The sequence below is a fragment of the Mobula hypostoma genome, chromosome 2 (genome assembly GCF_963921235.1).
Source record: "Mobula hypostoma chromosome 2, sMobHyp1.1, whole genome shotgun sequence".
NCBI classification, from domain to species: Eukaryota; Metazoa; Chordata; class Chondrichthyes; order Myliobatiformes; family Myliobatidae; genus Mobula; species Mobula hypostoma.
Window position 1 is genome coordinate 235,585,245 of NC_086098.1, and position 27,222 is coordinate 235,612,466.

Genomic DNA, 27,222 nt, shown 5'->3' on the forward strand with positions numbered 1-27,222 from the left:
CCAGGTAAGGGTCAATGGGGTCTGACAGAGAATCAGGTTGGCATGGACTGGACAGGCCAAAGGTCATGTTTTTGCACCGTAGTGCTCTGTGACTGTATATCAAAAGAGGATTTCATAACTTGGCTTCCAAGTGAAATAGGAAAGCAGTATGGGCGGCGGGGGGGGGGAGGGGAGAGGGGAGAACGTTGGTGGAAAGAGGTGTAGACGTCACCATTGCTACTTTGGATGGTGGAAAGTGGGATTAAAATCCCGGCTTCTTTTGGGAATTCAGAACTGGCTTGTGCTGGGAACTGAGCGAATGAGAGAGAAGCAGGAAATTGAAGGGTGGCAGTGTTTGGTATTTGTGCTCTGATTGTTTGAGGTAGACAAGTGATCATAGACCTGCAAAGTTGTTAAGCAGCCTCATTGTACATTACTGAAGAAACTTGTATAAGTCTACAAAATGAACAAAGTACTTGTATACTCCTGGTGAAACTGGAGTTCACTTAGAACTTGATTGTTCTACTACCAAAACAAAAAGCTTTGCGTGTCAGGTCGTTAATGGAATCTGTACCCCAATGTTGAACAATGTTCGGATAAGAGAAATAGAGGAACCCGGTCTCCATGGCAACAGCCATCACAGAGAGGTTTGTTAAACCCTTTTTCATGGCGAGACTGAACGTTAATAACATTCTAATCACACCAAGCGGTTCTGAAAATATTATCTCAGAAGCTGGTGATGCCACTGAGACACAAAGAAGGCTGGGGAACTCATCACTGGCGTGTTTGGTGAAGTTATTTCACGTATTTCAAAAAAAAAAGCCTGAAGACTTTTCTTCTTGTTTGATTTGATCACAGGGCGGAAAGGGTTCTGTTACGTTAACCAGCTGGGACGAAGACCATTCTCCATCCACACCTCCTCCTTCACCGCAACTTCCCACATCCTAGACCCCCTCTCCCTCACCCCCCACACCCCCTATCGTCTTCCCAGTCCCACACATTTTAACATCCCACACTAGTACCCTTCAATATCCCACCCTCCTTGAAAGTCCCATCCAGTCTGACTCCACTGTCTAACATTGGTCTTTCTCTGGCTCAGCACTGGAACAGAAGGCAGAATGCCCAGAAAACTCAGCGGGTCAGGCAGCATTTGCGAAGGCTGAAGGCGCAAGTCAACATCTCAGGTCCAGACTGAGAGGGAATATTGCTGTTATATGAGGCAGAGGCGCTGGTAGGTGATGGGTGGAATGAGGTTGGGAGAGGTGAACAAAGAGCAAGGTAACCAGGTGAACGGGTGAGTGTGGGGGCTCACCTGACACTGGAAAGTTCAATGTCAATACCATTGGGTTGCAAACCCCAAGTGAGAGATCAGGTTCCAATTTACTCTTGTCCTCACCCTGGCCATGGAGCAAGCCAAGGACAGAGAGCCCAGTGTCCCTGATCAACCAGAAGCTCAAGATGATTGCTGTGGGCTGTGGGCAGCGGGCAGAAGCTCCACAAAGCAGTTGCACAGTCTGTGCCAGGTCTCGCCGAAGTAGAGGAGGCCACATCGTGAGCACTGAATGCAGTTGGCCAGGTTGGAAGAGCTGCCTCACATGGAAGGGTTCTTTAGGTCCTTGGCTGGTGGCGAGGGAAGAGGTAGCGAGACAGGGAATACAACTCCTATGGTTGCAGGGCAAGGTGCCAAAGGGGGCGAGGGCAGGGCGAGGATGGATGAGATGAATGGGGAGGCGTGTAGAGAGTGGTCCCTGCGCAGAGCAGAAGGGAGGTGGCAGGGAGGAGGGGAAGATACGACTATTGTTGTTCCACCTGCGGAAAGGGGCTGTTGGGGCCGGTGGGGATGGATAAGATGACCAAGGAGTTGTGAAGAGAGTGGTCCACAAAGCAGAAGTAGGGGGTGGGGAAGAGAGGTGTGACTGGTGGTGGGATCACAGTAGAACTGGGGGGAGGGTGGCCGTTGGGGTGAGGGGTTGAGAGGTGAGAAACAAGAGGCTCTGTTGCTGTTTCATCTGGGGGGAAGGCTTGTTGGGGATGGTGGGAGCAGGTGTGTGGGAAATGGAGAGGAGCGTGAGTGTTCTGTCAGCGAGGACAGGGCAGTCATGTTTCCGGGACATTTTGGAAGCTGCGGAGCAGCAGGCTTCATCTTGAGAGCAGATGTGAGTGAGCTGGAAAAATGGAGGAAAAGGGACAGTATTCCTTTAAGAGGCGGAGGAGGGGGACTGGGAGGAGGTGCAGTCGAGGTAGCTGTGGGAGTCAGTGGGTTTACAGGAGATACAGGTAATCCTGTAAACCCAAGTGCTGGCCAAGTGGTTAAGGCGTCAGTCTAGTGATTTGAAGGTTGCGAGTTTGAGCCTCAGCTGAGGCAGCGTGTTGTGTCCTTGAGCAAGGCACTTAACCACACATTGCTCTGCGACGACACTGGTGCCAAGCTGTATGGGTCCTAATGCCCTTCCCTTGGACAACATTGGTGTCGTGGAGAGGGGAGACTTGCAGCATGGGCAACTGCTGGTCTTCCATACAACCTTGCCCTGGCCTGCGCCCTGGAAACCTTCCAAGGCGCAAATCCATGATCTCACGGGACTAACAGATGCCTAAATACATATATCCTGTCTTCTATGATGGAGAACGAGAGATCCAGAAAAGGAAGGGGCGCATTCGAAGCTGTGCAGGAGAGCTGGAGCGAAGGGGTGTCTGGTGACAACGTGTTCCATACGGCTGCAGCAGCTGACGTACTGGCGTGGCGGGATGCCTGAATACGCTGGGAAGAAGAACTGTTCCATGTAGCTGGGGGCCAGAGATACCCCTTTCATCGGAAAGTGGGAAGAATAGGAAGGAGACGCTTGAGGGCCTGGACAAATTCTGCCCAGCCAGTGGGTGTGCTGATGGAGGGGTTCCCACTGGATATTTGTTCAGGATGGAGAGAGAGCTTCCTGACTGGTGATGGACGAGTGTTACAGACGAGCCTGTCAGGGCCATGACGTTGGTATCAGGAGTTATTGAAATGGTGGAGATCCTGGATGTAGCTGGGAAGGGACTGGACCAAGGGATTCAGGGTGGAGTCTCGGTATGAAGGACCCAGCCCGCCAGGGATGAGCACGCAGAAGCATGGGTTAGTCCTGTTTACGGATCTTGGGTAAGAGACAGAGGTGGGCAGCACAGGATTGGGGCACTACCGGGCTGGGGCTGGGGATGGGAGATAGGCTGATGTGATGAGACGTGGAAGATGGTGGCCTGGTTTTGGACAGCGGGCACCAGAAAGTTGGTGTTGGCCTCTGCCAGACAACAACAGCAGGCTTGACGACGAGGACAGGATCGGGGTGAGTCTACAGAGGGGGTGAGGTTGGACTGGGTGAGTGGAGTCAAGGCGGCCAAAGTCATCTCAGTCACCGAGAAGCTCAAGAGATGCAACAGGGCCTGAGGGGAGGGGGGTGGAGACACAAGAATGGGGTTAATCAGTGGGGTTGAGGATTCTCAGCTAACGTCCTATGTGGTGTTGGGCCCGTAACGCGCTGCAGTGCGGGCAGGCGGTACGTGGCTGAACGAGAACGCTCAGAGTAGGAGGCAGGGTTCCCGAGGATGTGGGGCTGACTGATAGTCAAACTGTTCGGAGAAGGACGGAGCAGGGGGTGTGATTTGGGATCAGCAGAGGGGGAGGGAAGAGAGGGGCCCATGAGGAAAGTGACAGCTGAACTAATGGCTTTCATTTCAGCCCTGGTTTTAGACAACACGTGGCTTGGCCTTTAGTTGATTTGGGGAGTATTTAAAGCCTTCCTTCTCTCACACACAAGCTCAGTGCTGATCTGGCTATAACGGAGTGCAGAAACCTCACACCCCAGGTCACTCTTTAACGCTGCAGTCCTCTGGTCTGTTCCTGGAGATGCTCAGCTCTAAACTGAGTGAGCACCCGCGAACCCCTGCTGCCCGCTCCCCAACTTCAGAGTGACCTCAAGATCAACCCCCCTCCCCACCAGTGGCTTCACTGCGTCAACAGCCAATTCACTTGCAGCTCCCAGAAACAGGGCAGCACCCATGGGAAGGTATGAGTATAACACATCGCTGCCCTCAGGGACGCGGGGGTGGGGGGCGGAAATGTGTGGGGAGAGCAGATGTTCCGATCCAGTCCAGGGAACAGTCAATGCCAGAAGATTTTTTTTCTTCACTAGAGGGCGGTGAATCTGTGGAATTCATTGTTCAGTGTTCGTGTGGAGTACTGAAAGGTCTAGACAGAGTGGATGTGGAGAGGGGCGGATTCTCGGACCAGAGGGCACAGCCTCATACTAGAAGGATGAGGAGGGACCTCTTTATCCAGAGGATGGTGAATCTGTGGAATTCATCGCCACAGATGGCTGTTGAGGCCAAGTTGTTGGATTTATTTAAAGCAGAGTTTGATCGTCAGTGTGTCAAAGGTTACGGGGAGAAGGCAGGAAAATAGGGTTGAGAGGGATAATAAATCAGCCACAATGGGCCAAGCAGACTCGATGGGCCAAATGGCCTAATTCTGTCCCTTTGTCCAGTGGAGCCTGAACACTCGGGGATGTTAATCTCAGGTCAGTGGAGGGTGGGTTTATTCCGTGCCTGGACACGTGGAGCACGTAGCCACATACCTGCTGCTCTAGTACGGCCTGTTGGCGTCCTTCGGCCTCTTCAGCTGCACTTTTAACCTTTTCATGCCGATCTGGAAGCCGTTCATGGCCTGGATGGAGGTCTGAGCACTGGCTGGGTGGTCGAAGCTGACGAACCCTGCCCGGGGGTTGCAGGAGTAAACAGGGTAAAGAGACGTGGACTTACCCCACACCCCTCCCAGCCCAAACACTTCGCCGCCTGACTCCCCCCTCCCAGGCTCTCAGTGCTCTGTGAATAGAGAGGCCATTCAGTGTGCTGAATGGTTGGGGGATGTGGTGGTCAGTTTATGCACAGTAAGATCCCATTACTGTGGCAATAACCACTTCCAGTGAAGTGTATTGATGGACGAAGAGAGGCTTCAGACTGGAGCTCCCTCACCATCCTTTCCTGCAGTGCAGAGCTCCCTCACTGCCCCTCCAACAGCTGTGGTGCTCCCTCACTACCTCCCCACAGAGTGGTGCTCCCTCACTGCCCCTCCCCACAGTGTGGTGCTCCCTCACAGTCCTTCCACAGTGTGGTGCTCCCTCACCGCCCCTCCCACAGTGTGGTGCTCCCTCACCGTCCCTCCCCACAGTGTGGTGCTCCCTCACCGTCCCTCCCCACAGTGTGGTGCTCCCTCACAGTCCTTCCACAGTGTGGTGCTCCCTCACCGCCCCTCCCCACAGTGTGGTGCTCCCTCACAGTCCTTCCACAGTGTGGTGCTCCCTCACCGCCCCTCCCACAGTGTGGTGCTCCCTCACCGCCCCTCCCCACAGTGTGGTGCTCCCTCACAGCCCCTCCCACAGTGTGGTGCTCCCTCACTGCCCCTCCCCACAGTGTGGTGCTCCCTCACTGCCCCTTGGTAATACAGAGTTTCTCTGTGACCCCAGTGCACACTATGCCAGTACTGTGTTGTGCTGAGGGACACCTTGATATACAGGTGTGTCCTTATATTCCACAATTTCACCGTCACTATACACTGAGGGTCCGGTAACAACACGGGTTAAACCACAAGCTGTGGTACGACCCCCGCTCCCCAACTACCCCGGGCACCACTCACCGAAACATTTACTCTGATTGGTGGCGCGGTCGACAAACACCTTGGCGGAAATGACATTGCCGAATGGCAGGAACATCTGCAGCAACTCGAAGTCGGTGAATTCCTGGGGCAGGTGGTAGATGAAGATGTTGCAGCCCTCTGGGCCTGGCGTCGGACAGGGACAGAGAGCAGATCACAAAGGGCAGTGGTGGGACCAACGCCCCCTCCCCGATTCCACACCGACCCATCCCACCCAAATAAGACATTGTTTTATCGGTGCCACACTGTCACAGTGCAGATCGGGACAGCAACACCTCTCATTCTGTCTGGGTAGCCTCCAACCTGATGGCACAAACATCGATTTCTCCAACTTCCAGTCATTTTTCCCCACTCCTTCCTTCCTTTCCCACTGTGGCCTCTTACTTTTCCTCACCTACCTATCTATCACCTCTCCCTCGTTCTCCTTCTCCTCCCCTTTCTCCCATGGTCCACTCTCCTCTCTGATCAGATTCCCTCTTTTCCAGCCCTTTAGTTTTTCCACCTCTCACCTCCCAGCTTCTTACTTCATCCCCTCCCCCACCCACCTGGCTTCACCTATCACCTTTTAGCTTGTGTTCCTTCCCCACTCCCCTCTACCCTCTTATTCTGTCTTCCACCCCCTCCATTTACAGTCCTAATGAAGGGTCTCGGCCCAAAACGTCAACTGTTTACTCATTTCCGTAGATGCTGCCTGATCTCCTGAGTTCCTCCAGCATTTTGTGTGCACCAAGGGGCTTCATGAGGGTGTTACTGAGTCTCGAGGGTCTGAATTATGGGGAGGGGTTTGGACTTCACCCATGGAGTGAAGGAGGGTGCGATGGTAGTGTAGCATGACTCTACTACGGCTCGGGGCGCTGGAGTTCAGAGTTCAGTTCTGACATTATCCGTAAGGAGTCTGTATGTGGGGCTTTTCTCCGGGTGCCCCTGTTTCCTCCCACAGTCCAAAGACGTACCAGTTAGGAGGCTAATCGGTCGTTGTAAATTGTCCCGCGATTAGGTTGGGGTTAAATCGGGGGTTGCTGGGCAGCACGGTTTGCGGGTCAGAATGTCCTACTCCACACTGTATCTCACTAGGTAAATAAGTAAATAAAAGAGGGTTGATTTTATAGTATACAATCAGGAGGGGCAGAGAAAGGGTGAGAACGCTCACTACGTTTCCCAGGGTTGGACAATCAGGAACTGGGGCACAGGTTTCACACAGGAGAGGAGAGAGATCTTTCTCACCCAGAGGCTGGCCGGTTTAAGAAATGAGCTGATGGAGAAAGTGGTTGGGACAGGTACAATAACAACATTTTACAAGGTACTTGGATAAGCAGGCTTGAGAGGGATATGGACCAAAAGTGCAAATGTGACGAGCTTGTACGGACGTCTTGGTCTGTTTAGACCAGATGAGTCCAAGGACCTGCTTCCGTACTATATGACGCTGCACCAAGATACAGTGAAAAGCTTTTGTTTGCATGTTATGTTGAAGTTGTATAAGATGTTCCCATACTGTAAAAGGACTAGATGGGATTGAGTTTGTCAAGTGTGTTCAGGAAAGTTTCCTTCATCAGTACATCAAAATCCCAAAGAGAAAGCATGCGATACTGGATTACCGGATTAAGGAAAAGGGCAGAACAGGTGACAGAAGTTTGCATCACTTTGCATCTAATGACCACAATGCCGTTAGTTACAAAGTAAATATGCAAAGAGATAGGTCTGGTTCTCGGGCGGAGATTCTAAACTGGAGGAAGGCCAATTTTGATGGTATCAGAAATGATCTGGCAAGTGCGGATTGTGACAGGCGGTTTTCTAGCAAAGGTGTACTTGTAAAGTGGGAAACCTACAAAAACAAAATTTTGAGAGTACAAAGCTTGTATGTGCTTGTAGGAATAAAAGCTAGAGATATCAAGTGTAGGAAAACTTGGTTTTCAAGAGATATTGAGGCCCTGGTTAAGAGAAAAAAGGAGGTGCGTGATAGCTATAGGCACATACCTGAGGAGTACAAGAAATGCAAGAGAACACTTAGGAAGGAAATCAGGAGGGCTAAATGAAGGCATGAAGTTGCTCTACCAGACAAGGTGAAGGAGAATCCTAAGGGATTCTACAGATATGTTAAGAGCAAAAGGATTGCAAGGGACAAAATTGGTCCTCTGGAAGACCAGAATGGTAACCCATGCATGAAGCCAAAAGAGATGGGTGAGATCGTAAATTATTTCTTTGCATCTGTATCTACTCAGGAGACAAATATAGTGTCTATAGAGGTGAGGCAAAGTGGCATCATGGAACCTGTACAGATTACAGAGGAGGAGGTGTTTGCTACCCTAAGGCAAATCAGGGTGGATAAATCCACAGGACCTGACAAGCTGTTCCCTCAGACCCTAAGGGAGGCAACTGTAGAAATTGCTGGGGCCCTAACAGAGATATTTAGAACATCCTTAGTGACAGGAGAGGTACCAGAGGATTGAAGGATAGCCAGCATTGTTCTGCTGTTTAAAACAGGCTCTAAACAGAAACGAGGAAATTATAAGCCGGTGAGTCTGACATCAGTTGTGAGAAAGTTATTGGAATGTATTCTAAAGAACCAGATATAACTATTTGGATAGACATGGACTGATTAAGAATAGTCAGCATGGCTTTGTGTGTGGGAGGTCTTACAGAGTTTTTCGAGGATGTTTCTAGGAAAGTTGACGAAGGCGAGGCAGTGGATGTTATCTACATGGACTTCAGTAGGCATTTGACAAGGTCACACGGCAGGTTGATCAAGAAGGTTCAGACGCTCAGCATTCAGAATGAGGTAGTAATTTGGATTAGACATTGGCTTTGTGGAAGAAGCCAAAGACTCATAGTAAAAGGTTACCTCGCTGACTGGAGACCTGAGGAGTTCGGCAGAATACAGGGATCTGGGAATATCGATCCATAATCCCTTGAAAGTGGTGTCACAGGTCGATAGGACCGTGAAGAAAACCTTTGGCACATTGACCTTCATAAATCATGGGGGTGTAGTGGACAGTGAGGAAGGCTATCATGGCTTACAGAGGGATCTGCATCGGCTGGAAGATTGAGCTGAAAATAGCAGATGGAATTTAATGCAGACAAGGACAAGGTTTTGCACGTAGGTAGGACCAGCCCGGGTAGCTCTTACGCAGTGAATGACAGGGCAATAAGGAGTGTGGTGGAACAAGGGGATCTGGGAATACAGGTACATAATTTGTTGAAAGTGGCGTTACAGGTAGATAGGGTCCTAAAGAAAGATTTATGAAAGGCCTTCATAAATCAACGTATTGAGTGCAGAAGAACGGATGTTATGTTGAAGTTGTATAAAACATTGGTGACGCCAGGTCTGGTCACCCACCTACAGGAAAGATGTAAACAAGGGTTGAAAGGGAGCAGAGAAAATTTACAAGGATGTTGCCAGGTCTGGAAGACCTGAGTTATAAGGAAAGATTGAATAGATTTGGACTGTATTCTTTGGAACATAGAAGACTGAGAGAAGATTTGATAGAGGTTTTCAAAATTATGAGGGGTACAGATAGGGGAAATGCAAGCAAGCTTTTCCCACTGAGGTTGTTTGAGACTAGATCTACGGGTCATTGGTTAAGGGTAAGGGCTGAAATATTTAGGGGGCACACGAGGGAGGACTTTTTTACTCAGAGTGTGGTGAGAGTGTGAACAAGTAGTGGATGTGGGTTCAATTTCAACATATAGAGAAATTCGGATAGGTATATGGATGTGAGGGGTCTGGAGGGTCATGGTCCAGGTGCAGCTCAATGGGACTAGGCAGATTAATAGTTTGGCATGGATTAGATGGGCCGAAGAACGTGTTTTTGTGCTGTAGTGTTCCAGGACTCTACGCCATCCAGACAGCTTATTCTATACACCAGTCCATTGAGGCCACACAAAGGAAAATAATCAAAGCACAACAGACTGTGTATCACCTACAGAGGAAGTTCAGTGCAATAGACAAAGCAAACACAAGGCCAAAGTAAACTCAGAGATCAAGCGTTCATCTGAATTGTATGAAGTTTGTTTAATTCTGTCGTAACAGTGGCATAGAAGCTTTTTTGGGGCCTGGTAGCACGCACTTTCTGCCTGATTAGGGGTGGAGGGAGCACCAAGGATTGTCCAGGGTTGGTCGGCCCTACACTTCCAGAGGCAGCGGGAAGTGTAGACGGAATCAATGGAGGTGAGGCTGGTTTTCCATCCCCAGGCCAAACCTTTTCCCGATTCCACCACCCCTCCTCTGTTCCTTTACTGTCTGTCTGTATGTGTGAGAGACTGTGTGACTGTGTCAGTGTGTCTGTATGGGTGTCTGCATGTGTGTGTGTGTGTGTGTGTGTGTGTGTGTGTGTGTCTACGTGTGATGTCCGTGCGTGTCAGACAGACTAGTGTTTAAATCAGAATCACTGGGTCAGCACTGTATAACCAAAGGTGGCTGCTCAGTGCAGTGTTACCACCCGTGGATCTGAATCCCTGGGGACTCATCCCGTATCACTGCCACACAGCTGGGACGTTACCACTTACCCTCCCGCTGCTGCTGAGATACAAGAGCCGGCTGCGGAAACGATTGACTGACAACGCCGTAGGTGGCTGGGTAGGCTGGGTAGGCTGCTGTAAATAGTTGGAGATGAACAAAGGGTTAAACAGTCTCTGATCCTCTCCCATGGAGGGGGCCTTCAGCCTTTCATTCAGGCAGGGACAGAATAGGTCAGACACAAAAGGGGAGTGAAGTTCCCTTTTAACGGTCCCATCGCACGCTCCCAGGGTCAGGCACAGGGTGAAGCTCTCTCCACACTGTTCCCATCCCATCACACACTCCCAGGGTCAGGCACAGGGTGAAGCTCTCTCCACACCGTCCCATCACACACTCCCAGGGTTAGACACAGGGTGAAGCTCCCTCCACACCGTCCCATCACGCACTCCCAGGGTCAGGCCCAGGGTGAAGCTCTCTCCACACTGTTCCCATCCCATCACACACTCCCAGGGTTAGACACAGGGTGAAGCTCCCTCCACACTCTTCCATCACACACTCCCAGGGTTAGACACAGGGTGAAGCTCCCTCCACACCGTCCCATCACACACTTCCAGGGTCAGACACAGGGTGAAGTTCCATTTTAACCATTCTATCTCACACTCCTGGGATTAGACAAAGAATGAAGCTCCCTCCACACCATCCCATTACACACTCCCGGGGTCATAATGCCAAGAGGCACAGGAGCAGAGTCAGACCATTTGGCCCGTTGAGACTACTCTGCCATCTCATCAAAACTGATCCATTTCCCTCTTAACCCCATTCTCTTGCCTCCTCCCTTTCACACCCTGATTTATCACCAGTGACCTGGCTTCCACAGACTCAGCATTACATCTTTGCTTTTATATTCTAGACCTCTCAAAATGAATGCTAACATCGCCTTCACCTTCCTCACCACTGACTCAACCTGCAAACTAACCTTTAGAGAACCCTGCACAAAGACTTCCAAATCCCTTTACACCTCGGAGTTTTGAATTTTCTTCCTGTTTAGGAAATAGTCCACGCTTTCATGCCTCCTACCAAAGTACTTTGCGACATTGTATTCCGTCTGCCACTTATTTACCCATTCTCTTCATCTGCTTTCATCATTCTGGAAGCTTTCTGCTTCCTCAACACTACCTGTCCCTTCACCTATCTTAGTATCATCCGCAAACCTGGCTACAGAACTATCAATTCTGTCATCCAAATCAGTGACCTATCATGTTAAAGGAATCTATCCCAATACAGACCCCTGTGGAACACCACTAGTCACTGGCAGCCAACCAGAAAAGGATCCCTTTATTCCCACTCTTTGTCTCCTGCCAATCAGCCACTGCTTTATCCATGCTAGGATCGGTCCTGCAATAGCCGAGGCTCTTTTCTTGTTTAGTGGCCTCACGTGCAGCACATTGTCAAAGGCCTTCTGAAAATCCAAATACACAACATCAGCTGATTCTCCTTTCTCTGTAATGAGTGTTTTTTTTTCAAAGAATTCCCTTCAGACAACCATGCAGACTTTGGCCTCTTTATCATGTGTCTCCAAGTACACTGAAACTACATCGTTAACGGTCAACTCCAACATCTTTCCAACCAATGAGATCAGGCTAACTGACTGATAATTTCCTTCTTTCTTCCTCCCTCTGTTCTTAAAGAGCAGAATGACATTTGCAATTTCCCAGTCCTCTGGAACCATGCAGAAAAGATCATAACTAATGCTTCCAAGATCTCTTCAGCCACCTCCTTCCGAAACCACCTTGTCCAGGTGACTTATCTACCTTCAGACCTTTCAGTTTCCCAAGCACCTTCTCCCTAGTAAAAGTAACTGCACTCGTTTCTACCTCTAGACTCTCTGAACTTCTGGTCTCCCCTTACAGTCTCTCCAGCATCATTTTCTAGCAGTCCAATATCTACTCTCATCTCTCTTTTACACTTTATATATCTGAAAAAGCTTTTGGATTCACTTTTATATTATTGGCTAGCTTACCTTCATATTTCATCTTCTTTTCCCCTTATGTTTTATTTTAGTTACCTTCTGTTTGTTTTTAAACGTTTCCCAATCCTTCATCTTCCCACTCATTTTGATCTATTATTTGCCCTCTCATTTGCTTTGATGTTGGCTTTGACTTCTCTTGTCAACCACAGTTGTCTCATCCTGCTTTTAAAATACTTTCTCTTCTTTGGGATGTGTCTATCCTGCGCCTTCTGAATTGCCCAGACACAGAGTGAAGTTCCCTCTACACTGTCCCATCACACACTCCCAGGTCAGATACAGAGTGACACTCCCTCTACACTGTCCCATCAGACTCTCCTGGGTCAGACACAGAGTGAAGCTCCCACTACACCATCCCATCACACACTCCCTGGGTCAGACACAGAGTGAAGCTCCCTCTACACTGTCCCATCAGATATTCTTGGGTCAGACACAGAGTGAAGCTCCCTCTACCGTCCCTTCACACACTCCTGGGTCAGACACAGAAGCCGTGTACCTCTGTACTGTTCCAGCTATCCAGGCAGTCTCTCACTCTATTAGAATATAATTAAGCATGCTATTCCCACTGGGATCCCTCAGTTAGGATCCTTCATTACCTGTGTTTGTAGTCCAGTTAAACAGAGCTGCCAAGTTTACCTCTGTCCCTGGAGAAGGCTCCAGGACGTATGGCTTCTGTGATCCCTGCCTCAGGCAGTGGGTCCCGGGGGCCCAGGAAGCCACAAGGCTGACAGTTCCCACCCCCTGAATGGTCTCGAGCAGTGGCTCTGTTGGGCTGGGGAGCGCACAGTTACCTGTGTAGTGCTGCATGCCCGCGTACGCCTGTTGTAGGGGATCCATGGCAGTCGGGCCAGACGCTTGGCTTTGTGCTGTGGGAGGAAGTGTCCGCATGTAGTCAGTGCCACAGGGAACCACGGCGCCCACCTTCCCCAAACGACCCTCTGATAGCATTACCGGCCCCGAGGGAGGCTGGAGATGTGGCCCCTGCCTACAGTGAGAGCCCACAACTGGCGCAGAAGTGAAAAAAACACCGGATGGTCGGCAGCGAATGAATCGGAAAATCTCGGGGTCTCCCAGCAGTGTGCAGGGCTAATGGACGTCTCATTGCAATGACAATTTGTGCACTCCGCTTGGCACTGCCCTTCCTGTAGCACGACGCTCTTTCCCCACCAACCCTCCCACAGTGTGGCGCTCCCTCCTCACCGCCCCCACCCGCTGCATGCCCGTCCCTTCTCAGTGACCCGGTGCTGGTCATCGCCACCCCTGTTATTTGTAGAAAGGCTGAGTGAGCCAGGGCTTTTCTCTTGGGAGTGAAGGAGGATGTGAGGTGACTTGGTCGGGCTGTAAAAGATGTTAAGAAGCCTAGACAGAGACCTTTTCCCTGCGTGAAAATGACTGAAATGAGAGGACACAATGTTAAGATGACTGGAGGAAAGTATGGGGGTGGGGGAAGATGTCAGACGTGGGTTTTTTTTTACGCAGAGAGTGGTGAGTGCATTGAATGTACTGCCGGGGTGGGGGTAGAAGCAGATACAAGACGGACACTTTGGAGAATTTTAGATAGGCGCGTGGATAAAAGAAAAAATGCAGGACTATGTGGGAGGGAAGGGTGGGATTGATCTTAGGGTAGGTCAGCAGAACATTGTGGGTCGAACGGCTTGTACTGTACAGCAATGTCCTGTGTTATGTGAAATCTCCCCGGCCTGACCCCAGGTTTATTCAGGATAAGAGGCGAGAGAAGAAATGACAGGAGCCATGGCTAAGATATTTGTATCATTATTAGCCACAGGAGAGGTGCTGGTAGACTGGAGGCTGGGGAATTTCATGCCTTTATTTCAGAAGGGAAGCTAAGAAAACATGGGAACTATAGTCTGGTAAGTATAACATCTGACGTAGGTCAGTTACGGCAGAGAATTCCAAGAGATATATGTATATATGTAAAGATGGGGGTTAATTGGGGTAGTCAGCACGGCTTTGTGAATGGGACATCATGTCTTATAAACTTGACTGAGTTTTTTTGATAATGTAACCAAGTGTGTTGATGAGGGAAGGGCTGTTGGAGTGGTATAGGATATCCCGTGGAGAGCATTCTGACTGGTTGCACCACTGTCCGGCCTGGAGGGACAACTGAACAGCACTGGAAAAAACTGCAGTAAGTTGTAAACTCAGCCAGCTCCTTCATGGGCACTAACCTACCCAACATCCAGAACATCTTTAAAAGATGATGCCACAGGAAGGCGGCATGCAGCACTGAGGACCCACATCACCCAGGACACGCCCTCTTCTCATTGCTACCATCGAGGAGGAGGTACAGGAGCCTGAAGATACAGGCTCAATATTTCAAGAACAGCTCTTCCTCTCCACCATCAGATTTCTGAATGGACAATGAACCCATGAACACTATCTTGCTAATTTTTGCTCTCTTTTGGTACAATTTACTCAATTTCATTTTCTATATATATAAGACCATAAGACACAGGAATAGAATTAGACTCTTCTCCCCATCAACTCTACTCCACCATCTGATCATGTTAATCCATTACTCTCTCAACCCCGTTCTCCTGCCTTCTCCCCGTAACTTGCAACACTGACTAATCAAGAACCTATCAACCTCTGCCTTAGATACGCCAAGTGACCTGACCTCCAGCTGCCTGTGGCAATGAATTCCACAGATTTACCACCCTCTGGCTAAAGAAATTCCTCCTCATCTCCATTATAAATGAATGTCCTTCTGTTCTGAAACTGTTGCCTCTGGTCCTAGACTCCCCCACCATAGGAAACATCCTCTCCTCGTTCACTCTATCTCAGCCCTTTCGCCATTTGATAGGTTTCAATGAGATCACTGCTCTTTCTCTTAATTTCCTGTCAGTACAGGCCTAAAGCTATCAAATGATCCTTATTCCCAGAATCATACACATGAACCTCCTTTGAACCCTCCCCAATGTCAGTACATCCTTTCTTAAGGGGCCCAAAACTTCACACAATACTCCTTATGCAGTCTGCCAATGTTTTATAAAGCCTTAGCATTACATCCCTGCTTTTATATTCTAGTCTTTTCAAATGAATGCTAACATTGTATTTGCCTTCCTCACTATCAACTCAAACTAAAAATTAATAGACAATAGACAATAGGTGCAGGAGTTGGCCATTCGGCCCTTCTAGCCAGCACTGCCATTCACTGTGATCATGGCTGATCATCCACAATCAGTACCCCGTTCCTGCCTTCTCCCCATATCCCTTCACTCCGCTTTACAAAACCTTTACAAAATCTGGCACGAGGACTTCAATTCCCTCTGCAACTCAGATCTTTGTATTTTCTCCCTGTTTAGAAAATAGTCTACCCTTTTATTCCTTCTACCAAGGTGCATGGTCGTACTCTTCCCAGCAGTGTATTCCAGTTGCTGCTTCTTTGCCCATTCTTCTAACCTGCAGCCTCTCTGCTTCCTTAAAACTACCTGCCCCTCCATCTATCTTCATATCATCTGCAAAGTTCGCCACAAAGCCCTCAATTCTGCCATCCAAATCATTGACTTACAAAGTCAAAAGAAATGGTTCAAACACAGACTCCTGTGGAATACTACCAATCAGAAAAGGCTCCCTTTATTCTCGCTCTTTGCCTCCTGCCAATCAGCCAACGCTCCATCCATGCTGGTATCTCTCCTGTAATACCCTGGGCTTTAATCTTGTTAAGCAGCCTCATGTGCGGCACCTTATCAATGGCCTTCTGAAAATCCAAGTACTGTACACAACATCAATTGATTCTCCTTCGTTTATCCTAGTTGTTATTTCCTCAAAGAATTCCAACATAGTTGTCAGGCAGGATTTTCCCTTAAGGAAACAATGCTGACTTAGGCCCTACTTTAATATGTGCGTCCAAGTATCCTGAAATCACATCCTTAATAATTGACTCCACCATCTTCTCAACCACTGAGGTCAGGCTAAGTGACCTATAATTTCCTTTCTTCTGCCTCCCTCCCTTTTTGAATAGTAGAGTGACATTTACAATTTTCCAGTCCTCTGGAACTATGCTAGAGTCTATGGATTCTTGAAAGATCATTAATAATGCCTCTACAATATCTTTAGCCACCTTTTTCAGAACCCTGGGGTGTAGTCCATTGGTCCAGGTGACTTATCTACCTCCAAACCTTTCAGTTTCCCAAACACCTTCTCCCTAGGAGCTGCACTCACTCCAGCCCCCGGCACTCCCGAACTTCCAGCACATTTCTAGTGTCTTCCACGGTGAAGACTGATGAAAAATACTTGCAGCACACATCAAAGTTGCTGGTGAACGCAGCAGGCCAGGCAGCATCTCTAGGAAGAGGTACAGTCGACGTTTCGGGCCGAGACCCTTCATCAGGACTAACTGAAGGAAGAGCTAGTAAGAGATTTGAAAGTGGGAGGGGGAGGGGGAGATCCAAAATGATAGGAGAAGACAGGAGGGGGAGGGATGGAGCCAAGAGCTGGACAGGTGATTGGCAAAGGGGATATGAGAGGATCATGGGACAGGAGGCCCAGGGAGAAGGAAAGGGGGGAGGGGGGAAAACCCAGAGGATGGGCAAGGGGTATAGTCAGAGGGACAGAGGGAGAAAAAGGAGAGAGAGAGAAAGAATGTGTGTATATAAATAAATAACGGATGGGGTACGAGAGAGAGGTGGGGTATTAGCGAAAGTTTGATATGAGGGGGAGGTGGCAACTTTGATGTGTGTTGCTTGAATTTCCAGCATCTGCAGATTTCCTTGTGTTTGCGTTGAAAAATACTTATTCAGTTGGTCCGCCATTTCCTTGCCCCCCCATTTCTTCCTCTCCAGCGTCATTTTTTTCAGCAGTCCAATATCTACCTTGGCCTCTCTTTATACACCTGAACAATATTTCTTGTTGTAATTGATATAGTTTTTATGATTATGTATTGTAATGTACTGCTACTACAGAACAACAAAGTTCATGACATATGGTAGTGATACTAAACCTGATTCTGATCTGGAGGCTGTGGACTTTAGGAAAGCCTCTGATAAAGTTGTCCATGCAGGGCCGCTGTGGAAGTTGAGATCACACGGAATCTGGGAAGAGCTGTCTAATTGGACGTGCAGTTGTCTCAAGTAAGCAGAGGTGATGCTAGAAGGTTGTTTTAGGCCTGTGACTAGTGGTGTACCTCAGGGTCATCTAGTTCAACAATTTACATAAGGTTTAGTTTGACACTAAAATACGTTGTATAGTGGACAATGATGAAGGTTGTCAGAAATTACAGGGGGGTTTTGATCAGCTGAGTCAGTGGGCCAAGGAATGGCAGAGGTTGGTTCAGATAAGCGTGAGGTGTTGCATTTTGGAAAGTCAAGCCCAGGTAGGACTTTCACAGTGAATGGCAGAGCCTTGCAGAGTGCTGTTGAACAGGGGGACTTAGGAGGACAAGTACATGGTTCCCTGAAAGTGGAGTGAGTGAAAAAGGCTTTTGGCAAGAAGGCCTTTTAAAGTCAGGGTGTTGAGTATAAAACTAGGGAGGTCACGTTGTGGCTGTGCAGGATACTGGCCTAAGCACTTGGAGTGTCATGTTCGGTTCTGATCGCCCTGGTAAGAGAAGCATGCTGTGGAATTGCAAAGAGTGCAGAAAACGTTTTACAAGGATTCTGCCAGGACTTGACGGTCCGAGTTTCAGGGAAGGCTTGACAGGCTAGGACTTGAGAGGTGACCTTAGGGAGGTGTGTAAAATTAACAGTGTGAATTCAGTTTTTTCCGCAGAGTTGGCTTTCGGGAATTTGAGAGCAGAGGTTTAAGCTGAGAGGAAAAGTCTTAAGAGGAACTTTAGGGGCAACTTTTCTTTTTACACAGATGATGGTACCCCCGTGAAATCAGCTGTCCGAGGAAGTGGTTGCAGTAGGTACAGTAACAGCCTTGAAAGACAGTTGGACAGGTACGTGGATAGCAAAGGTTTAAGGGGACTGGCAAACGAGACTATGCTTAAATGGGCATCTTGGTCAGCATCGGTGAGTAGGGCTGAAGGGCCTGTCCCCATGCCTTTGGCTCTTTGATCTATGCTGGTTGGCGCGAGTACCTGTGGTTACCTGGATAAGAATGAACACCGTTGGTGTAGATGGCTTCGGAGGGTGTCTGACCGTTAGTCTGCGCGGTGATCTGGCTGTAACCGTTGATGGCGAGGGGGGCGGCAATGGCAGGGACCTGGGCCGCTGAAATTCCTGGGGGAGTGCTGCTTCCTGGGCGGGGGCAGAAAGGCCACAACACAATGAATGCTGGTGCAGCTTGGCCTCAGAGGTGAGGCCCCTGCCTCATGAGGGATCTCCTTCCCTCTCAGACCCTCTTTACACCCTTTTCCAAAAGAGTGAAGCAGAGGGGTAGAGGGCAGGAGGAATGGGGGGATGGAGGGAGCGAGAAACGGTGGGGGGAGGGTGGGAGAGGACAGGAGGAACAGGGAAACGGAGAGAGAGGGCAGGAGAATGGGGAGATGGACAGAGAGGCAAAGGAGAGAGGAAAGGTGGGGGAGAGGGCAGGTTACGGAGACAGGAGGGAGAGAGGAATAGTGGGGGATGGAAAAGGTGCAAGAGGAACAGGGGAGGAGGGAGGGAGGTGGGAGAGAGAGAGGCGGGGAGAGGGAGAGGAAGAAAGAAAGGCGAAGGAAGGAGGGGGAACAGAGTGGGAGGGTGAGAGAGGGGCACGGAGGTAGAAAGGCTACATATCAAACCCGCCGATGGCTTTCTGACATAGCTGACATGGAAACAGCTCAAAGGAACTTTAAAATATTAAGAATACTGGAAAAATACAATTTACTTAAAGCAGATTTAAATAATTCAATTAATAAAAAACAATAAAATAGAAAAATTGTGCCTTTACCTTTTGAATATATACTACGTGAGTGGTGGGGGAAAGGGGGAGATGGAGGGAGGGATGAGGAATGAGTGGTGGGGAAAGGGGGAGACGGAGGGAGTGATGAGAACTGAGTGGTGGGGAAAGGGGGAGACGGAGGGAGGGAAGGAGCTGGGAGGGATGAGGACTGAGTGGGGGGGATTATGCTGGGGTCAGCCCTGAGCCCAGGATATCAGCCACTGGGAGAAGGAGTACGTTGTGAGCTGGTCCACCCTCTCTTACCCGAGGCTGGCGTCAGCGAGCTGGCGATCAGGCTGCTGGCGTTGATGGCTGCTACCTGCTGCATCTGGACGGCAGTGGCCATGGGGTTAAGGTAGGTGGACTGCGTGGCAGCCATCAGCGCTGCCTGCTGTTGCATCAGCTGCTGGCGGAGAGCAAGAGTTAGAGGAGCTGACACACCCAGAGGTCCTCGGGCATCAAAGCGCATCGCCCCCCACCAGAAATCCACGCCCCCCACCAGAAATCCACGCTCCCCACCAGAAATCCACGCCCCCCCACCAGAAATCCACACCCCCCACCCCCACACACTGGAGAGCAACTCCCTCCAACCCACCCACTCCCGGAATCCCACCCTCTCCAACCCCACACCTGCCCCCCCAGTGATAAAATGTTCCCAGCCAAGAGGAGTGACTCGTCCAGAAGACATGGGGTTGTTTTCTCTGGACTAGCAGACATTGAGGGGAGCTCTGATAAAACCATAAGACCATAAGACATAGGTGCATATAGACCATTTGGCCCATCGAGACAGATCTGCCATTCTATCACGGCTGATTCCTTATCCCTCTCAAACCTATTCCCCCGCCTTCTGTCTGTAACCTTTGACACGCTGACTAATCAAGAATTTATCAACCTCAGTCCGATTTCTAAATGGACATTGAACCCGTCAACACTACCTCAATACTTTTTCCATTTCTGTTTTTTTTGGCACTACTTATTTTTAACTTAACCATTTAATAGACATACATTATTGTTTCTCTAAATTTATTTATCACGTTTGGCTTTGTACTGCTGCCCTCAAGTTAAAGAATTTCACGACATCTGCTGGTGATATTAAACCTGATTCTGGAATATAGTCAGCATAGCCTCCAAAGCCGTCTGTGACAATGACTTCCATATATTCACCACCACCAATTCTAAACGGACATCCTCTATAGTGAGACAGTGCCCTGTGGCCCGAGACCCATACACTATACGAAACATTGTCTCCACATCCACTATGTTTAGGCCTTTCTATATTTGACAGGTTTCAAAGAGATCCCCCTCCCATCCTTCTAACATCCAGCGAGCCCATCCTGAGACAATGATATGGAAGGGAGATGCACCCAGAGTCCCTCACACAGACATCAGAATGTAACCCGCCCTACCATAAATCCACCCTCCCCAAAACCCTCCACCGTGACTGAATAATTCGGTGGGTTAGGGGGTCCATTCCCAGGGGTGGGCACCACGCCGCTTCGCCCACTGACCGCTTGCGTGTAAGCGCCGTATGCACCGAATTGTATGGCCATGGGGGCGAAGACCCCCAGCTGCCCGGCCAGCTGCTGCATCCGCCGGAGGCCGCGCTCCTTGTCCGTGTCCGCAAACTTGACCACTAGGCTCGATGACGCTCCCTGCCCATGAAACAAACACACACAGTCAAGAGGGAGGGCTGCAAGCTGGCCTGAAGATGCTGGCCAAGTTCACCACATCCTCCACCATCTCCCTATGCTGTGACCCAGGCAGGTCCAACCTCCTCAGTGATCCAAATGAAGGTTAGAGTTAGTGACACCACACACAATGGACCCAGCCCCTCCCCATTCACAATCCCAATGGAACCACCCCTCCCCATTCACAATCCCAACGGATCAACCCCTCTTCATTCACAATCCCAATGGATCCACCCCCCCCATTCACAATCCCAACAGATCCACCCCTCCCCATTCACAATCCCAATGGACCCACCCCTCTTCATTCACAATCCCAACGGATCCACCCCTCCCCATTCACAATCCCAATGGAACCACCCCTCCCCATTCACAATCCCAATGGAACCACCCCTCCCATTCACAATCCCAATGGAACCACGCCTCCCCATTCACAAACCCAATGGAACCACGCCTCCCCATTCATAATCCCAATGGATCCACCCCCCCATTCACAATCCCAACAGATCCACCCCTCCCCATTCACAATCCCAATGGATCCACCTCCCCATTCACGATCTCAATGGAACCACCTCTCCCCAGTCACAATCCCAACAGATCCACCCCTCCCCATTCACAATCCCAATGGATCAACCCCTCCCCATTCACAATCCCAACGGATCCACCCCTCCCCATTCACAATCCCAATGGATCCACCTCTCCCAAGTCACAATCCCAATGGATCCAACCCTCCCCATTCACAATCCCAACAGATCCACCCCTCTCCATTCACAATCCCAACGGATACACCCCTCCCCATTTACAATCCCAATGGATCCAACCCTCCCAATTCACAATCCTAATGCATCCACCTCCCCATTCATAATCCCAATAGACCCTCCCCTCCCAATTCACAATCCCAACGGATCCACCCCTCCCCATTCACAATCCAAATGGACCCAATCCTCCCCATTCACAATCCCAATGGACCCACTCCTCCCCATTCATAACCCAATGGATCCACCCTCCCCATTCACAACCTGAATGGACCCACAAACCCAATGGATCCACCCCCTCCCCATTCACAATCCCAATGGACCCACCCCTCCCCATTCACAAACCCAATAGACCCACCCCTCCCCATTCACAATCCCTATGGACCCACCCTCCCCATTCACAATCCCAATGGACCCACCCCTCCCCATTCACAACCTGAATGGACCCACCACTCCCCATTCACAATCCCAATGGAGCCACCCCTCCCCATTCCCAGACTGAATGGACCCACTCCTCCCCATTCTCAAACCCAATGGACCGACTCAAACCCAATGGATCCACCCCCGCCCCATTCACAATTCGAATGGTCCCACCCCTCCCCATTCGCAATCCTAATGGACCCAACCCTCCCCATTCACAATCTCAATAGACCCACCCCTCCCCATTCACAATCCCAATGGATCCACCGCTCCACATTCACAATCCCAATGGATCCAACCCTCCCCATTCACAATCCCAACAGATCCACCCCTCCCCATTCACAATCCCAACGGATACACCCCTCCCCATTTACAATCCCAATGGATCCAACCCTCCCAATTCACAATCCTAATGCATCCACCTCCCCATTCATAATCCCAATAGACCCTCCCCTCCCAATTCACAATCCCAACGGATCCACCCCTCCCCATTCACAATCCAAATGGACCCAATCCTCCCCATTCACAATCCCAATGGACCCACTCCTCCCCATTCATAACCCAATGGATCCACCCTCCCCATTCACAACCTGAATGGACCCACTCTTCCGCATTCTCAAACCCAATGGATCCACCCCCTCCCCATTCACAATCCCAATGGACCCACCCCTCCCCATTCACAAACCCAATAGACCCACCCCTCCCCATTCACAATCCCTATGGACCCACCCTCCCCATTCACAATCCCAATGGACCCACCCCTCCCCATTCACAACCTGAATGGACCCACCACTATCCCAATGGAGCCACCCCTCCCCATTCCCAGACTGAATGGACCCACTCCTCCCCATTCTCAAACCCAATGGACCGACTCCTCCCCATTCTCAAACCCAATGGATCCACCCCCTCCCCATTCACAATTCGAATGGACCCACCCCTCCCCATTCGCAATCCTAATGGACCCAACCCTCCCCATTCACAATCTCAATAGACCCACCCCTCCCCATTCACAATCCCAATGGACTCACCCCTCCACATTCACAACCGGAATGGATGCACTCCTCCCCATTCACAAACTGAATGGACCCACTCCTCCCCATTCACAAACCCAATGGACCCACTCCTCCCCATTCACAAACCCAATGGACCCAATCCTCCCCATTCACAAACCCAATGGACCCACTCCTCCCCATTCACAATCCCAATGGACCCACCCCTCCCCATTCACAAACTGAATGGACCCACTCCTCCCCATTCACAATCCCAATGGACCCACCCCTCCCTATTCACAATCCCAATTGTCCCACCCCTCCCCATTCACAAACTGAATGGACCCACTTCTCCCCATTCACAATCCCAATGGATCCAGCCCTCCCCATTCGCAATCCAGGCAACATCCTGGTAAACCTCTTTTGCACCTCCTCCACAGCCTCCACATCCTTCTTATAACAGAGTGACCAGAAGTGTATACAATTCTCCAGATGCTGCATAACCAGAGTTTTATAAAGCTGCGTAATTTCCTGACTATTGAACTCAGTGCCTTGACCAATAAGATTGAGCTAGCCACCATCATCATTATGTGCCATGTCGAATGACGTGGGTGATAATGGTCCTAGACCATGATTGTTCTTGGCAAATTTTTCTACAGAACTGGTTTGCTATTGCCTTCATCTGTGCGGTGTCTTTACAAGATGGGTGATCCCAGTCATCAATACTCTTCAGAGATTGTCTGCCTGGCGTCAGTGGTCGCATAGCCAGGACTTGTGATGTGCACTGGCTGCTCACACGACCATCCACCACCTGGTCCCATGGCTTCATGTGACCCTGATTGGGGGGGGCTAAGCAGGTGCTACACCTCCCCCAAGGGTGACCTACAGGCTAGCAGAGGGAAGAAGCACCTTGCACCTCCTTTTGTAGAGACGTATTTCCACTGAGTGACCCCAAAGCAAGCTATACACCTTCTTTACCACTCTGACAACCTGTGTAGCATGGACCTTGCCACAATGGCTAGTTGTGGTTAGTTGCCACAATTCCTTCAACAGCAATGCTGAACTGCCAGTTGCTAGGAAGGGTTTCACATGTCTTGAGACCAAGAAAAAACAGCAAGTCTATCTGCACCTTCCCTTGAGGTCCAGCTTGCTTCACCAGGGCCTGTGGCACGTGAGACAGTGCGGCTGTCTTACCTGCAACATTCGGCTCCCATGCAGAGCAACGATTGCCGCCTGCGCTTCTGCATGCGTCTGGAACTTCACAAAGGCACAACCTGCAGCAACGGGAAGAGGATAATTCAATGATCCGAGGACAAAAATGGTGTTCCTATCAAAATAAGGCACAACTCTTCCCACTGCACACACTCAAGCTCCCATCACATGTCCAGGGTAGGGTCAGGAAAGGTCATGTATACAGCAAAGCTCCTTCCACTGTCCCATCACACACTGCCGGGGTCAGACACAGAGTGAAACTCCCTCCACACCGTCCCATCACACACTGCCGGGGTCAGACACAGAGTGAAACTCCTTTACACTGTCCCATCACACACTGCCAGGGTCAGACACGGAGTGAAACTCCCTCCACACTGTCCCATCACACACTCCTGGGGTCAGACACAGAGTGAAACTCCATCCACTCCGTCCCATCACACACTGCCGGGGTCAGACACAGAGTGAAACTCCTTTACACTGTCCCATCACACACTCCCGGGGTCAGACACAGAGTGAAACTCCCTCCACACTGTCCCATCACACACTCCCGGGGTCAGACAGAGAGTGAAACTCCTTTACACTGTCCCATCACACACTGCCAGAGTCAGACACGGAGTGAAACTCCCTCCACACTGTCCCATCACACACTCCTGGGGTCAGACACAGAGTGAAACTCCATCCACTCCGTCCCATCACACACTGCCGGGGTCAGACACAGAGTGAAACTCCTTTACACTGTCCCATCACACACTCCCGGGGTCAGACACAGAGTGAAACTCCCTCCACACTGTCCCATCACACACTCCCGGGGTCAGACAGAGAGTGAAACTCCTTTACACTGTCCCATCACACACTGCCAGAGTCAGACACGGAGTGAAACTCCCTCCACACTGTCCCATCACACACTCCTGGGGTCAGACACAGGGTGAATCTCCCTCCACTCCATCTGATCACACTCTTCACTGTCCCATCATACCTCAGGGTCAGACACAGGTAGAAGCTCTCTCTAGTCTGTCCCATCACACACTCCTGGTACAGAAACAATTCTAAGCTGCAACATTATTTGCCTTGTACATATCAGCACTACTATAGAACAATGAATGTTTCTCAGAGGTCATCAAAATAAGAAATGAGTTATTCTGAGCCAGTGACAGGCCTGAAATCCAAGAGTCGTAGACATCGGGTAGACAGCACTGAAACAGGCTGTTTGTCCACGGTGAACACACCCACCATCAGCAACCATTTACACTCACCTAATTCTGCCACCTAACTGCATGGATACCAGTTGTCCTACCAGCTGCATGCCTTTGGAATGTGGGAGGAAACCAGAGCCCACAGTGGAAACGTAGTCACAGCTGAACGTGCGAACTCCACGCCGACAGCAAGGGAGACCAGCTTTGAACCTGGCCTCCGGTATCACTGTGCCACCTTAAAGCTGGCCAAAGAGATCGGCCCTGAGGGTGATCCTTCGAGAGGAGAGAGCCGAGGGGAGTCAAGGGAAGAACCGGGGTTCACACTGAGGCAGGAGCTGCAGATGGATGGGAAGTGGAGACCCTGGAGATTTTGAAGAGATCTGGTAGGGGGACATGAAGGGATGGTAGGGAGTGAAGAGCCCAACGCTGGGGTGAAATACGGCTTCAGATAGTTGGTAAACACAAGAGATTCTGCAGATGTTGGAACCCTAGAGCAATACACATAAAATGCTGGAGAAACTCAGCAGGTCAGGTAGCATCTGTGGAGGAGAATTAAGGTTTCAGGCTGAGAACCTTCCTCGGGACTCTCGATAAAGGGTCTCGGCCTGAAACATCAACTGCTTATTCATTTCCATAGATGCTGCCTGACCTGCTGAGTTCCTCCAGCATTTTGGTGCGTCTTGGTTCAGACTCTTGATCTAGGTTGGGCAGCCACTTACAAGAAAGCGAAGACTGATAGTGAGGGGGTCTTGGTTCACGGTGGGATTCGGTGGCTAAGAGAGTGGACTGATGTTCAGACAGATTGGGTGACGCAGCGAGCAGGTTGAACTCAACCAGTCTCATAACTCGTCTCCTCTGTATACAAACACACACACACACACACACACACACACAAACAAATCCTTTTCTACTTCCTAATCTGTAAGGGAGCCTCGGGCTCTTGTGTCCTTCCTGCAGAGAGTGGAATGGGATGAGATGTGCTGGGATGGTGCGAGGGTGAGACAGCACAGAAAAGGTAAAGGAGATGCTGAAAGTCATGAGGAAGTTTGCAGAGAGTTGTGGACACACCTTATTCCATCATGAAGACTAAATGCTCCTCCACTCACTCAATCTACACTTCCTGTTCCCTGACATAATCAAAGACCCCAAATCTATCCCCTTCTTGCCCCTTCCGTCAGGAAGAAGGTATCACCAGGCTCGAGGAAAGTTCCTACCCCGCTATAATACGACCCATATAATGGAGCCTCTGGTACGGTAAAGTTGAGCTCTTGCCATCAACCTGCCGTGCCGTGGCCCCTTGTGCATTTCTGTCAACCTGCACTGCTCTTCCTCTGTAACTGCAAGCTGCGATTACGTTCTGCAGACCGATTGCTTTCGCCTTTGTACTGCCTCACAGTTTTGAAAAGTACTTTATGTATGGCATGCAAAACAATGATTTTCATCGTAGCTCAGTACGTGGTTTATTTATTGAGAGATTCAGTGTGGAGTAGGCCCTGCTAGTCATGTCACCCAGAAACCCCCAATTTAGCCCCAACCATTTTACAATGACCTTTAACCCACTACCTTTGGACTGTGGAAGGGCCTGGAGAAAACCCACACGTTCCACAGGGGAGAAGTACAGAGGACGCTGAACTTGAACTCCACACTCCGATGCCCCGAGCTGTAATCGCGTCACGCTAACTGCCGGCCGACCACGGCGCTCTTTGAGCTTTGCCGTGTAATCTCACCTCCCAGCGCTGAGTCCTCTGCTCTTCTGGTATACATCAGGCACACACCTCATAAATCCCCTCTGCACCTCCCTGCCCAGAACAATCTGCACAGCCCTTCAGCCGGTCAATTCCAAACTGACCATTTACACTAATCTCATTTTATCCACCCCAGCGTTTCAACTCATTCCCCTCCAACAGACGCTGTTCGACCCACTGATTTCCTCCAGCTGATTGTGTTGCTCCAGATTCAAAGTTCAAAGAAACTTCATTATCAACGTATGTACATACTACCT

At 50.0% G+C, this 27,222-nt stretch overlaps 1 protein-coding gene across 4 annotated transcripts in view; it reads right to left on the reverse strand.

The window, feature by feature from the left end:
- LOC134342940 (CUGBP Elav-like family member 3) overlaps positions 1 to 27,222 on the reverse strand; it is a 106,467-nt gene that overhangs the window by 9,748 nt on the left and 69,497 nt on the right. For 3 of the 4 annotated variants that reach the window (XR_010017139.1, XM_063041650.1, XM_063041649.1), the window contains exons 5-12: positions 24,010 to 24,089; positions 20,475 to 20,618; positions 19,231 to 19,369; positions 18,192 to 18,341; positions 12,930 to 13,004; positions 10,163 to 10,249; positions 5,642 to 5,785; positions 4,584 to 4,719 (exon numbers count right to left, since the gene is read on the reverse strand). Coding sequence is in view for 2 of the 4 variants with exons in the window: in XM_063041650.1 (XP_062897720.1) it covers positions 4,592 to 4,719; positions 5,642 to 5,785; positions 10,163 to 10,249; positions 12,930 to 13,004; positions 18,192 to 18,341; positions 19,231 to 19,369; positions 20,475 to 20,618; positions 24,010 to 24,089 (947 nt within the window). In the remaining 2 variants the exon portion in view is untranslated. The remainder of the gene's footprint in view (positions 1 to 4,583; positions 4,720 to 5,641; positions 5,786 to 10,162; positions 10,250 to 12,929; positions 13,005 to 18,191; positions 18,342 to 19,230; positions 19,370 to 20,474; positions 20,619 to 24,009; positions 24,090 to 27,222) is intronic. The other variant, XR_010017140.1, reaches the window with a different exon arrangement.